The sequence below is a fragment of the Biomphalaria glabrata genome, chromosome 13 (assembly GCF_947242115.1).
Source record: "Biomphalaria glabrata chromosome 13, xgBioGlab47.1, whole genome shotgun sequence".
Lineage (NCBI taxonomy): Eukaryota > Metazoa > Mollusca > Gastropoda > Planorbidae > Biomphalaria > Biomphalaria glabrata.
This window is the reverse complement of record NC_074723.1, coordinates 12039632-12054813: the sequence shown is the minus strand read 5'-3', so window position 1 is coordinate 12054813 and position 15182 is coordinate 12039632. Positions and strand designations below refer to the sequence as shown.

General features: G+C 36.7%; 1 protein-coding gene across 1 annotated transcript in view; it reads left to right on the top strand.

The window, feature by feature from the left end:
- LOC106077345 (O-acyltransferase like protein-like) overlaps nucleotides 1-13200 on the top strand; it is a 44506-nt gene extending 31306 nt beyond the window's left edge. The window contains exons 9-19 of the mRNA XM_056007900.1: nucleotides 1070-1161; nucleotides 2070-2157; nucleotides 3094-3187; nucleotides 3703-3795; nucleotides 5134-5299; nucleotides 6077-6156; nucleotides 7270-7368; nucleotides 8315-8447; nucleotides 9939-10131; nucleotides 11247-11395; nucleotides 12804-13200. Coding sequence (XP_055863875.1) covers nucleotides 1070-1161; nucleotides 2070-2157; nucleotides 3094-3187; nucleotides 3703-3795; nucleotides 5134-5299; nucleotides 6077-6156; nucleotides 7270-7368; nucleotides 8315-8447; nucleotides 9939-10131; nucleotides 11247-11395; nucleotides 12804-12917 — 1301 coding nt within the window. The 3' untranslated portion in view covers nucleotides 12918-13200. The remainder of the gene's footprint in view (nucleotides 1-1069; nucleotides 1162-2069; nucleotides 2158-3093; nucleotides 3188-3702; nucleotides 3796-5133; nucleotides 5300-6076; nucleotides 6157-7269; nucleotides 7369-8314; nucleotides 8448-9938; nucleotides 10132-11246; nucleotides 11396-12803) is intronic.
- Nucleotides 13201-15182: the final 1982 nt, after the last annotated feature.

Below are 15182 nucleotides of genomic sequence, written 5' to 3'. Positions count from 1 at the left end.
TTTTATTCTCAAAACTATAATCTACAGTCTTTAGAGAGCTTCCACAGAAACATATTGACAGTGTTGTCCTAGCCACAATGACATTAAAGGGAGAAATCAAGGGATATGAAGGGTACAACACTGATTAACTTCCCCCTCCCCCAGTAAGTGTGTCTCCAACGTTTGAAGATCTTCTTTTAAGTTACTTTCATTCTTTAGAGACACACACAAAAACAACAACAGCTTTGCTAGATCTACGTTCTCATTAAACTACCACAAGACAAGAATTAACATTAGCTTAAAGTGTATCAGTTTCTGTGTCTGGGGTGTGGGGGGGGGGGAGTGGGGGAGGAGGGAGACTGCGTCACGGAGAAGAGGCAACATTCCTGACTATAAGTAAAACTCGTTAAGCTTCACCTATCCCTTAGCTTGTTGAACCATTTGGGGCAAAACACATGATTTGCATACCTTCTTTCTTTATTCGTCTGTCTTTGGATTGAGAAGTATCTCTTTTGTGCTTTGATCTCATAGTTTTCTCTGTCTGCCTAGCCCAGACTATCATGTCATTCATCTCATACTTTTGAACTTCACGCTCACAAAAAGACTGAAGACTGACATAGCCCACAGCCTGACTGAAGGCGACCATCTGAACTAGCATATAAAAACATTTCATATTATACCAATATTGATTAGTTCTTTACTCCATGCACCTCTATTATTTAGTAATGTTCCCCTTTCAGACCTTGCGATGTTAAGCTCATCTGTTTCTGTGACCATCTGTTAATTAGCAGGGTGTCACGTGGCCAGCACAACGACAAGCAGCCTTTAATTTCCCCCAAATAAAGTCAGGTACCCATTAGAGGTGGGTGGACTTGGGGCGCCCTAAAAATCCCGAAATTTAAAACTCAGTCTTCAACAAGATGCGAACCCAGGACCCTAGGTTCGGAAGCCAAACACTTACCTATTCAGCCAACATAATTGGGACTTCCAATGACATTTTGCTTACTTCTCTTCGGCCATATGTCCTGCTTACAGTCTTGTGCAAAGCCATTGAATTGTATTCTAGTGTTTGTGTATTTGATCTCCACAGTTGAAGATCTGATCAATCGCCTGTCCTTCTACTCCAATTTCCTTCGCCTTATTGATGCTGACACCACTAGAGAAACTTTTACCTGCATACAGGTAATGAAAAAATGGGAGTGGATGCAAATGTTCAATCAAAAGCCACATCTAGTCATGAGGAAAAAAAATAAACCTGCGTTTATGTAAACATCATGGGGGCGCGACGGTGAGCTCTTGGCTGCAGATTTGGGATTTTTTAAATTTAAAAACTTTGAGGGCGCTCCCAAGTTTTGCCAACTATAATGGGTACCTGACATTGGTTGGGATAAGTAAAGGCGGTTGTTGGTTGTGCTGGCCACATGACACCCTCGTTAACCGTGCCCCCCTTCCCACCAAAAAAAAACATCTGCCCATAGATCGAACGATCTGAAAGGGGAACTTTACTTTTTATAGAAACATCGCTAGATTTTTATCATTTTGAAAATTTTTGTCAACATGATACATAAATCATTATATAAAATGCAACTATCTGGTATAAACATTTTACATGTAAATTATGAGTGAATCTGGTGTGAATGTATATTTTGGTTTTCTATAGCTATAATGTTTTGTTTGGTGTTATGCACAAATAGTAAGACTAATTTCCTTATGGATAATAACTATTATTATTATTATTATCATTACTAGTATTATTGCAAGTGCTTGTCAGATTGTCACCCATCATGCGGGGAATTCATTAATTCGAATGGTTTATGGTAAAACTGAAATGGTTTAAGTATTACATTGAGTAGGTTTTAGGGTTTACTTTGAATATATATTTTATGACATTGCATCTTGTAATTTATTTGCTTTCAACGTAGTTTAAAAATATAACTCAGCTAAGTCATACAAATAGTGCCTTTAATATATATAACGTCGTGTCCTTGTTTGATCTATATGTTGAATTTTCTCCTAATTTTGGTCTATAACAGATCCGATTTTGTTCAGAATGCACACTAACTTCCTTAAAATTGTGTATCTCACCGCAGGGGATGAAGGTGGTCAGCATGGCCTGGATTGTTGCCGGACACTGTTACACTTACGGCGGACTGCTAGACGAAGCAAATATTATTTTTAGTAAGTCCTCTACCTACGTTTTGTTTGGCTGTAGGGGAAGGAAGGGTTGAAAAAAAATATTTTTAACTCAACAAACTTTGTTTTCATCTGCACCATCCCTCTCTGATAGGAATTTAGAATCGGCTGTGTTTTTGAATGAACTCAATTGTAATATTTTTTTTATTTCAATAGATATAACTGTATGTAAATGTAATATGGTTCGTCCATCGTGGCTCGATGATGACCACTTTTGTCATCCAGGGGGCTGAGGGCTTTGCACTGGGGTTTTATGCCTCCTCATGTCAGCATGTGAGCTTGGAATGTTCGGCTGCACACTCAGCAGGTTATTCCAGCTGGAGCTAGTGTCATTGGCCTTGCTTTTCTTTAGCGTTTTTCTCCTGCCAGCACTGTTCTCTTTTCTTCAGCAACCTGTGCGCCAGTTTTCACAGCGCGACGCCATGATGCTCTGTCATGTGCCTCTGTTTCCCAGGTGGCTGGGTCTATACTGAACGCTTTCATAGAAGCTTTGAGGGTGTCCCTGAAGTGTTTTCTTTGACCGCCTTGCGAGCGCTTTCCTTCCCTAATTGGCCATACAGGAGTCGTTTAGGGATGCGGCGGTCTTCCATTCTGCAGACGTGTCCTACCCATCGCAGCTGGGACTGCATCAGGATTGTGTGGATGCTTTGCAGACCCGCTCTTCGAAGGACTTCAGTATCTGGTATTTTTTCTTGCCTTTTAACATTCTGTATTTTTCTTAGACATGTCATGTGGAAGTGGTTTAGTTTCTTTGCATGTTTTCTGTACACTGTCCACTTTTCTGAGACATAGTAATGTAGGGAGGATGATAGCTCTATAGATCCCTAGCTTTGTTTATGTGGTGATACCTCGTAAAAAAATGTCTGAGACAGAGGTAAATGTAATATACGCTAAGCAAATCTATGTATTTCTCTTTCACAGAAAACACGGCAGAACTGGTCATTAGATCATCAAGTTTAACCTTTCACCTGGTGGGCTCGGCACACTTGGCCGTAGATACATTCTTCGTTATCAGGTCTGGAAGAACAAATAGAATTTATACTTTGACCACAATAACACCTTACTTTCAGAGAATAAGAAGAACAAATATAATTAATACTTCGACTGCAGCAACATCCTTACTTTCAGAGAATAAGAAGAACAAAAGGAAATAATACTTTTACCATACTATCAAAATATACCTCAATGTATCTAGTTACAAGGCAATTGGGTCGCCTGACTGGAAACATCTTAATTACTATGATCTAGGTCGAATGTTTACAAAACAAAACAAAAAGCCTAACTTGTTGGATTCGGAGCCCCCAGAACCTTTTGAATTCCTCCCTTATATTGAGAATACATCGGCCACACTGCGCCATGCCACAGTACAGCTTTAAAATAAATGTAAAGCATATATGATATTTGATGTACAAGATAGAGCATAAAAAAAATAATTTATACTAGAAAGTCATAGAAAAAATAATAAAAGCTTCTCGTTTTTCAGTGTTTATAAGCTTAAGGTATAAGTCTCTCCTTTATCTTATTCCCAAGTGGTTTCTTGGTCATGTACATCACACTGAGGACCATGGAGACCAGAGCAAAACCAATGTTTTGGTTGACATTTTTTCTACATCGATTTTGGCGGTATGTAACTTTTGGCGGTATGTCTCTTTTGGTGGTATGTAACCTTTTGGCGGTAAATAACTTTTGGCGGTAAGTAGCTTTTGGTGGTATGTAACTTTTGGCGGTAGGTAACTTTTGGCGGTATGTAACTTTTGGCGGCATGTAACTTTTGGCGGCATGTAACTTTTGGCGGTAAGTAACTTTTGGAGGTAAGTAACTTTTGGCGGTATGTAACTTTTGGCGGTAAGTAACTTTTGGCGGTAAGTAACTTTTGGCGGTAAGTAACTTTTGGCGGTTTGTAACCCTTGGCGGTTTGTAACCCTTGGCGGTAAGTAACTTTTGGCGGTAAGTAGCTTTTGGCGGTATGTAGCTTTTGGCGGTAAGTAACTTTTGGCGGTAAGTAACTTTTGGCGGTATGTAACATTTGGCGGTATGTAACTTTTGGCGGTTTGTAACCCTTGGCGGTTTGTAACCCTTGGCGGTAAGTAACTTTTGGCGGTAAGTAGCTTTTGGCGGTATGTAGCTTTTGGCGGTAAGTAACTTTTGGCGGTAAGTAACTTTTGGCGTTATGTAACTTTTGGCGGTTTGTAACCTTTGGCGGTTTGTAACCCTTGGCGGTAAGTAACTTTTGGCGGTATGTAACTTTTGGCGGTAAGTAACTTTTGGCAGTTTGTAACCTTTGGCGGTATGTAACCTTTGGGGGTATGTAACTTTTAGAGGTTTGTAACTTTTGGCGCAAAGTTGGGGCAGGGGACATTTTGTGTTCTTTTCTTGTACGTAACTAGATTTATATAGACCTAATATAAATATAAATAGATTTATATAGACATTTTTAATCTGTCATCCAAAAATGAGATGGCAAGTGAAGAATTTGATTTTTTTAAAATATTATAAATAATGGAATAATACAATTTCTATCTAAGAACTATGGCTTAGAAGTTGTGTGATATAAATAGATCTCTTAGTGACAATGAAAACCAAATACAATTTTTAAAAATACAACGAAAGAGAAATCACATTTTTTAGAAACGATACAAAACAATACTATTGATAAATAAAATGATTCAGTTTATCACCGAGGAACTGGAAAAACCATTGGCCCATGTTTTTGTTTGTTTGTTTCCATGTTTATTTAAATGGTTATTTGATCAGTTATTCTTTTGAAACAACAAATTACTGGAGGCACGAATGTCATTGACAATAAAAACTAAAATACAAATAAAACGTAGTCATTTAATTTGCATAATACATTCATTCACGCAACTTTAAACTTGTTCTGTGATACAGCATGCTAATTAAATACATTTTAGGCGCTAGTTCATTTAGACGCTCTATGTAACTTGTCAATGAAATCCAAAGGTTGACGCCAATGTACATGATGGTGCTTGCCGTAGGGACCAATTTGTATGACCACATAGTCAGAGGGCCACTCAAGGCAGACAACTTCGAGGAGTTTGAAGAATGCAAAGACAAATGGTGGTCCCATCTTTTCTATGTCAATAATTTTTACAGGCCAGATAAAAAGGTAAATATAACTTTGTAACTATGTAACATTGCACATATGTATCTGATGAGTACAACAGTAAGTGATGCTAGGGAAAAAAATGTTGATGTCGGCGTTAATGGAACATGTTCCCTAATACATTTTTCTGGAATCTGATTTGTTGCCCTTGAGCCATAAACGTGTCACCAGCGAATGTATCGGTACTCATAAACTCAAAATACTACATAGTGTATTTGTACAACAAATTTAGTCTCATGTAAAAAATAAAGTAATTTCATTTCAGACTAAAGTACAAATCATCGGTTATTTCACTGGTCGGTGTTTGATCTATCTTTTGTAATTAGGATTAGGATGGGCTCATTAATGGGCAGAGGCAGAATCAGAAAATAAAATGCGGGTTGGGGGGGGGATAGGAGACGAGGTTTGTGTAAATAGAAAGTTTGATTATCGAAGTAATAAGCGTTGCAATTAATTATGACAAGATTACATTATTATGTTTGTTTTATTGATTTCAAGGGAGGGGGGTCTAGTCTCCAATTGCAAGGGCTAGCCCAAATATATACATGCTATTTCACTTTTTTTTATTAGCAATCAATATCTTTCTTATTATCAGTTTTCCTGAAATAATTATTTAAAAAACAACTAATGTATCTCATGTACGAAGCTCTCTGGACGTGGGCTGCACATTGCTTCATCTGTTCATAATTTGTATCAAAATTTTCTTGATATTTTAATTTTATAAATTTTAATTTTATTTCATGACTTGTTCGTTATGTTTTATTTTTGTTTTCGTTTCAGTGTATGACCTGGTCCTGGTACATGTCTGTTGATATGCAGCTGTACATTATTTCCCCTGTCTTTATTTACGCCACATACAAGTAAGTTGTACATTTAAAACATTCACAGCATAAAATGGGATAAAACCTCTAGTCACACATATTACATACTTGTACTCTAGAAGATACATGACAGAATAACAGATTCAAGTAGTTTCTATTTTATATACTTTATTCACATATTAATACACCATAATATATAACTATCTCTCTTTCTTTGTTTCTATCTCTGTCTCTCTGTCTCTCTCTCTCTCTGTCTTTTTCACAGTCTCCCCCCCCCCCCCTCTCTCTTTCTCTCTTTCTCTAATGTTCTTAACAAAGAGGACATTGTTATAAACTAACCATGGCATATATAATATATATATATATATATATATATATATATCATATTTTGGCTTCAGACCTAAGGACTATCTATTGCCTTAGGACTTTTTGGTTCTAGATTTTTGCTTATTTCCTATATCAAATAATGTAGTTCAGTCATTTTCTGCATGTCGCTGAGTTTTTTCTTAATGCACTAATCATCAGCAGGAACAAAAATGCTAAATTTGTCTAACAAAACGAGCTTTATCGAGATTGCGCCCTATTCTAGCCTTTGACCTTAAGAGAACAAATTTACCCAGGATTCAGAGCTTGGCACTTCACTTGTCCTAGGTGTCATATCATCTAGAATAATTATTACTAGACGATCACAATCACAACCTTTTAGTGTGGAACACTGCTCCTTGAGCCACTTCGTTGTTTCCCCTTTTCCGGAGAGGCCGGACGCCGAACTCACAAGAGATTCCTCCGTATTCCTGCAATTTAAACCTAAAAGGGCCACCGCAGCAGCATGCGACCCCCGTGAGGAACTGCATAGGAATTAAAACGGTTCCTCCTGCCCAAGTGCAATGTCTTTCTCCTGAACGTTCTGTGGAAGCCTCTAGTGGAACTGTTCCTTTTACCTCCTAGCCTGTCCGTGTCTACTGAAAGACGTTTCGTTGAGAGTGTCACTTTGAAGCCGGGAAAAGTTCCGTTGTATCCTCGCCTAGTGAAAAGCTTTCAATGAAACTATTTTATTATCAATGAAAGTAGTGTAAAGCCAACATTATTTCAAGTAAATATCAATCAACAAGCCGAAGACCTAACTCTGCATTTGTTTTCTTTCATAAACAGGAGTCGCAAGGTTGGTGTTGCTATGCTGGTTTCCCTGTGCTTTGTGGGAGCTGCCTCGGCCTTCGTGGCCGAGTATCTTAACGGTGGCCAGTTCGTGTTGTAAGTAAACCCATTTTACTTTTATTTTTCTTTAAGTATAAACACTTTTTAAATATAAAGGTTTGTGTCTGGTAATGTACGTCTCAAGTGATGTTTATTTCCCTTTGCAACTTCTCATGTGACTAAAGAGGCCAATCTTCGATTCACAGTTGCGGTCAGAGGTTAGGTATCTGAAATTACCAGGCAATGTAGCACTTTCACCCTTCTGTCTAATACTGGTGTGTATGCCCTCTGTAATCTAGGACTCTTCCTTTGTGCTTGTTAGTGTTGACTTTGAAGAGCTCCATGTCGCGTTTGCATGTCAGTATACCTTAGAAGTGGACGACCAGCGGTTCTTCGCAGCACTTCCTCATTGGTTCTTTTATCCTGCCACCTTAGTTTGAAAATCCGCCTTAAGCATCGGGGATGGAAGGTATTTAGCTTTTTTTTCCCTGCCATGAGTAGGTTGAACATGTTTCATTACCGTATGGCAGAATGCTCATCACACGGGTCCGGTAGACTAGGGCTTTGGTATTGGTTTAGCACAGAGACATATAAGTGACAGAGAGAGAGAGAGAGAGAGTGAGAGACTAAGAGAGTGATAAAGACAAAGAGACAGAATATGTACAAGGCTTGTAAGGTTCTTAAACTGAAGATCACAAGGTTTTGTTTGATAGAAAACTTAACAATATTTTTTTTTTCAATCGATATCAATAGCATAATGAAATATGAGCGAATAAAACTGGTGTGTTGTTGGCCAGTCTATATATTTCTATGTCGTTTAAGCTTCTAGTTCTACATGTGAAAACAAAACATGCATAGTGTCACTGAAACTCTAAACAAAAAAAAATGATTCTACTAAGCACAAAAATGGGTCTACCTTTGAAAAAAAAATAATTTTTTAACCGGATACACCTGAAAGCTACCTATTTAAATTTAAATATGAAAATCTTCCATACATTCCTAGAATGGACTTAAGGTTTCTGGAATACTGGAGCTACGTCTATTCCATGCCCTACACGCGTGTGGCTGCCTATGGTATCGGCATGTTGCTGGCTGTAAATATGTATTACAATCCCGAGCAGAAGCCAATGTCTACGGTAAGTTTGGTAATGTTAGTCATTTACTGGATACCTGACTGGAGTCTGGGTTCTAGTTAGTAAACATTGCTTTTCAAATGTAAGAGTTGGAAATAGGTAGCGTTTTTAAACCTTTCCTATTTTGTTTGATAAATATTTGAAGACCAAGTTTTCAAATTGAAATAATTTTTCCCCTTTCGCTGTGGATGGGGTCGAATAGAGATCTACAGAGGTAACGGATATGACTCGTAACCCCAAAATGTTACCATTGTTGACCAATGACATCATTCACACTTAACTTTGATTCTCGACACTCGTCTCTCGGTGGATTTTGAGACTAGGAAAAGCAAATAGTGGCTCATTAACCTTACACTTCTAAACATAACATACACGCACTAAATAGTGGCTCATTAACCTTACACTTCTAAGCATAACATACAGGCACTAAATAGTGGCTCATTAACCCTTACACTTCTAAACATAACATACACGCACTAAATAGTGGCTCATTAACCCTTACACTTCTAAACATAACATACACGCACTAAATAGTGGCTCATTAACCCTTACACTTCTAAACATAACATACACGCACTAAATAGTGGCTCATTAACCCTTACACTTCTAAACATAACATACACGCACTAAATAGTGGCTCATTAACCCTTACACTTCTAAACATAACATACAGGCACTACGTTCAGCTGCAAGGATTTATCCAAGGCTTTGTCTCCCAAGTCTTCAATCTGTCTTTTACCAGTTTAAGTATGAACCAATATAAATACAAATTTGATAAGTTTGGGAATAAAGTATTCATATTCCCTTTCAGCGCAAACCAGATACTTAGGTTCTTTTGGAACGGCTTGGTTAGTTGATAAGTATGTGTCTTGGTTAGTTGATAACTATGTGTCTTGGTTAGTTGATAACTATGTGTCTTGGTTAGTTGATAACTATGTGTCTTGGTTAGTTGATAACTATGTGTCTTGGTTAGTTGATAACTATGTGTCTTGGTTAGTTGATAACTATGTGTCTTGGTTAGTTGATAACTATGTGTCTTGGTTAGTTGATAACTATGTGTCTTGGTTAGTTGATAAGTATGTGTCTTGGTTAGTTGATAACTATGTGTCTTGGTTAGTTGATAACTATGTGTCTTGGTTAGTTGATAACTGTGTGTCTTGGTTAGTTGATAACTATGTGTCTTGGTTAGTTGATAACTATGTGTCTTGGTTAGTTGATAACTATGTGTCTTGGTTAGTTGATAACTGTGTGTCTTGGTTAGTTGATAACTGTGTGTCTTGGTTAGTTGATAACTGTGTGTCTTGGTTAGTTGATAACTGTGTGTCTTGGTTAGTTGATAACTGTGTGTCTTGGTTAGTTGATAACTGTGTGTCTTGGTTAGTTGATAACTATGTGTCTTGGTTAGTTGATAACTGTGTGTCTTGGTTAGTTGATAACTGTGTGTCTCTAAGGACTTGGTGAGTTTAATACACTATATATTCGTGTTCCTTTCAGCCTGTCGTGATCATTTTATGGGTGACGTCACTATCCGTGGGCGTCTTTCTCGTACTTATCAACCACATCCAGTGGAAGATGAACTCTGACCTGTGGTTGCCATGGCAGCAGTCGCTCTATGAGGCCCTGGTCAGACCCACGTGGGCGCTGTGTGTAGCATGGGTCATATACGCTTGCCACAACGGGCACGGAGGTAAGGGGGGACATGTACTTTGTGACATTCGAGCATGATTCTTTTGCTTTAATTAATTCGAAATATCTATTTATATCACTTTGTCATACACTTGATCACAACTAGGGCCTAGGCGGTTCCAACTATTCAGACAACATATTTCTTAATCCATTTGCAAGGACAAACACATATAAGACATCTGCCCATTAGATCGCAAGGTCTGAGAGGAGAACTTTACTAGTAACACCACTGGATAGCACATCATTAACCATTGCTGAGTGCTTCAATGTCATTATTCGTAACAATGGTTACACACTTGAAGCCCGATTATTCTTTGAAGTAGAATACAGAAAAATTATTCTTATTTTTCTGTATTATGCCTTACATGGATAATAATACAAGCCTCTTTTAATGAATTGGAAACTAGCTATGTCCACTAGATAAGGGGATGTCCACTAGATGAGGCTATGTCCATTAGATAAGGGGATGTTCACTAGATAAAGGGATGTCCACTAGATAAAGGGATGTCCACTAGATGAGGCTACGTCTACTAGATGAGGCTATGTCCACTAGATGAGCCTATGTCCACTAGATGAGGCTATGTCCACTAGATGAGGCTATGTCCACTAGATGAGGCTATGTCCACTAGATAAGGTTATTTGCATATGTCCACTAGATGAGGCTATGTCCACTAGATTGGGCTATGTCCACTAGATAAGGCTATGTGCTTATGTCCACTAGTTGAGGCTATGTCCACTAGATAAGGCTATGTGCCTATGTCAACTAGATAAGGTTATTTGCATATGTCCACTAGATGAGGCTATGTCCACTAGATTGGGCTATGTCCACTAGATAAGGCTATGTGCTTATGTCCACTAGATAAGGCTATGTGCCTATGTCAATTAGATAAGGAGTAGTAAAATGTATAATACAATGTATATTAGAGATTTCTAAGTAAAAGAATTACACCATTTAATCATTTATAGAATCATTTTAAAACGTATTATTGAGCATGAAATGTAATATGTTTATTTTGAATGAAAATTCATTAACATTACAGTATGTCTATAGTTGATCATTTTGTCATTTTATCGGAAATATGATAGTGATTATTTCCCCTTGCCGACTATTGTCAGGTGTAGCTAACTCGATACTGAGCTGGAAACCTTTCCTAGTCCTCTCTCGACTGACCTACGCCGTGTACTTGTTACACCCCCTGGTCATCCTGTTCGTCATCTACAGCAGAAGAACAACCATCTACCTCCATCCAGCCTACATCAGTATGGTAGGTCACCATTGTATGCCATACTCTATCAGCCTAATAGAGGCAGTAATACTTTCATTCAGCTGTATCTAGTGTCAGGTGTTTGTAGTTTAGCGCATCAAAAACAGGAAGGACTTTGAACGGAACATTCAAAATGACGTCATTTAAAAAAAAAAGAACATGAATTCTTAATTAAATATTGACAGTGGTCCTGTTACTTCATCTACCAGTTACTGAATTCAATTGTAGTAAAAGCGGTTCTCATATCATAACGATAAAGCAATACCCAATAAGGTCTTTTTTTTTTTTTTTTTTTAGTTTCTTCGTGTGAAAAAAACAACATAACAGTAACAACAAATAAACAACAGCTCTTATTTCTATTTAAGGACAAATAATCTGTTGTATGAACATTATAGTTTTTTTTTTTTTAGTATGAATATAGTAAAAACAAAATGATTACCAATGTTGAATAATTAATTGACGTCGAGTAATCATTAAGTTGAGGCTTTCTTAACGTTATTGAGAGGCGTCGCCAAGGAGATTTGAAAACTTTTTTTTTTAAAGGAAATTCCGGTACGTGTCACCAATGCAATTCTAGAGTCTAGCCGTTTTACTTCTTTTTGTAATCGTACCATCGATGTGTTAATATCTTTTGCGGTAGACAATATATGTTCGCTACAAGCGATACACCTAATACAGCACCTCGGCTGTCTCTCACACTTTGGTATCGGCCCATTCCACTCTTTAATTAAACTTGATCTCACCAGCCCATTACTTAATAGGAGAAATAATGCGTTGTAGACACCAGGAAAATAATTTTATGGATGTCAAAATACAGGAAAATTCTTGGCGTCGGAGCTCCGCTGGCTAAGCTGGTGCACGCGTACTTTTCTTTGTTACTTTAGGGGGCCACCACTAGTAAAAGTTTGAGAATCGCTGAGGTAATGGAGAATCAATGATTAATGACACTTGGTTGTGATTTGTGTCCGTGTCTGATGATCAATACATATACACCAGTGTTGTGATTGGTCTGTGTATATGTGTGTGTCTCTATATAAATTTGAGGTTGCGTATCACTCTGTGTAAATACTTATCGAAAAAGAAAGGAAGAGAGAGGGCGAGAGATGGAGACAGTGAGAGAGAGAGAAAAAAGGGGGGGGGGCAAAAGAGAGAGAGAGAGTTATAGACAGAGAGAGAGAGAGAGAGATAAACAAAGAGAGAAAGATAGAGAGAAAGAGAGGGAGAGTTATAGACAGAGAGAGAGAAACAGAGAGAGAAAGAGAGAGAGAGAGAGGGAGAGTGAAAGACAGAGAGAGAGAGAGAGGGAGAGTGAAAGACAGAGAGAGAGAGATAAACAGAGAGAGACAGAGAGAGAGGGAGCACTTATAACCAGGTAAAGTGATGTTTTCTTTTCTTTCTTTCCTCCCAGGTGTATAACTACATCGGGAATCTATCTCTGACATATCTGCTGGCTGTCATCTTCTCTCTGACATTTGAAGTGCCGATGTTGGCATTGGAGAGGTTGGTCCTGCAACGTCACTAATGTTTTTTTTTCTCTTTATTTCACAAAACTTTTTTTTATTGTCAATCTCTTCATAAGTGTCCTTCATGTGTTTGTTTACAACATTAAATAAAATATTCACATCCGTATTGATGCCCTTGGGCCAGGCAAGGGACATGTAGTAATACTATTTTACCAGGAGATGAACTCTAAGTAAGATAAGAGACCACTTGTTATGTTTCTTCTCTGGAAATAGTATTCTTTGTTAAAGAGACAAAATAAATAACAACAAAATTATCAACATTCGAAGTAGAAAGTTACAAGAGTTTCAAGAAACTCATTTGTATACATATGGTTTAAATGTTGTTTAATGTCGTCTGAGAACAAGATGTAGGTTAGTGTATAAATAGATGTCACTCTGGATACTGCATTGTTCAGTCTACCAGCCATTGACATAGTCACTTCTAGTAGGCACAAATAGAGGCTTGCTTAAAAATAATAAAATGTATGTTTCAATTTTTTTAAATGAAATGATATCTCCCCCCCCCCCTTTTTTTTTCTTTTTATGATCATTACTTCTTTTTTAGTTTTAAAATACATTTTATTGATTTCTTTTATCCTGCATGAATAAAATCGAATATATAACTAATACATAACTACTATACAAGTCACACACAACTAAATGTAAACACAACAGTCAAAATTGTAAATGAAAACTCATTTTTTTATTTCAATATATAAAGAGATATAAATAAAAGAATAATTGTTTTCCTAAAACTCAGAAAGAAATAAGTTACAATTATAATATAACAATGAGCTACGTTCTATAGTCTATCTAAAACAAAAGTTATTTAGTTATACATAAAGACAAAAGTTATTTAGTTATACATAAAGACACAAGTTATTTAGTTATACATAAAGACAAAAGTTATTTAGTTATACATAAAGACAACACTTTCTCTTGCTGCACGATGTTTGTTTTTTGTTTTGTTTTGAACGAGCAAACGAAAGTACATTGAGAAGAATTGTGTGACTTTTTAAAGATATATATTTGCTATTGCATTGAATCTGTTTCTAATTGTAATATGTTCCATGCTACCATTCAATAAGGTTTACATTATCAGTTCACGTGTTCATTATAAAGACGCCAGTAAGGGATCAGTCAATAAATATTCTGTTTACATAATATATAATGTGTTGTGTTGTCAAATAAGAATTTGAGATACAAATAGATTGAATGCCACAGTTATTAATAAATATCTGACACCAGTGAACCTGTCACCTATTTTATTCACAAAACATTTTGCTAAAAAGGAATTAAGGATTAGATAGCCCTTCTACTGAGCCGTAAATATCATTGCTATAATTTCATCTTATCTAATGGTAAACGCACGAACATAAACATTTAGCATTATGTTTCTCGGAATGATTTGGCTTCCATTAAAAGACAGTCCCTTTAATAAGAATCCCCATTTCAAGGACCTCGTTCTTTTGGCAAGTTGGATACAGGTGTTTGTACAAGCGTCTACAACAGAGAACAATAGACATCAAGTTTGAACTATTTCTGAACAATGTTAACCTTAATCGTTGTGAAAACATGGGACTTACTACTTTGTCTTATCTTCTACTGAATAAAACAAAATGGACCAAGAGGCAGGAAAGAAAGCCCACAAAAGAGGCAAAGTAAAAGTCCTTGTGTCCAAGGGCCACTATGAGGAGAAAAAAAATGGACCACACTTACTATCGTCAAATTTAATTCAAAGAACCTATTAAGTAAAACAAAAACATTTAAACTTTGTTTTAGGTAACACATTTTTATGGAATTAATTAGAATTAAATGTAAATTGAATGTACAAAAAAATCTTAATAAAAAAGTAATAAAAATCGCTAATTTAAATAAAAAAGCGAAATGAATCAGGCAAGTAAAAAAAAGTGTTAAAAGGTCGAAAAAAAAAGAGAATTGTATTGCTGTTTGAAGTGATTCAGATAATTAAGACATTTCAACCCCCACCCCTTTTAAGTAACTGAAAGAGACAATACAAAAAATAAGACTAAAATAGAAGAGTAGAAAAGTCAGCCATGACACAGTGTGATAAACAATTTTTCAACAATAACAATTGAAATGACGACAATGTAATTAAAAATATTCATAATTCAACAGTCAATGTTTAAGAAGGACACTTGACAGAAAACAAATTCAAGATTAAAGTTAACAACATCCTGAGAACATTAACTATGCGTTTTTTGTGTTCATTTGACAAAATAAGTAGGTCACTGCTGGGTCTGTTTACCCATTGCGCATTTCAT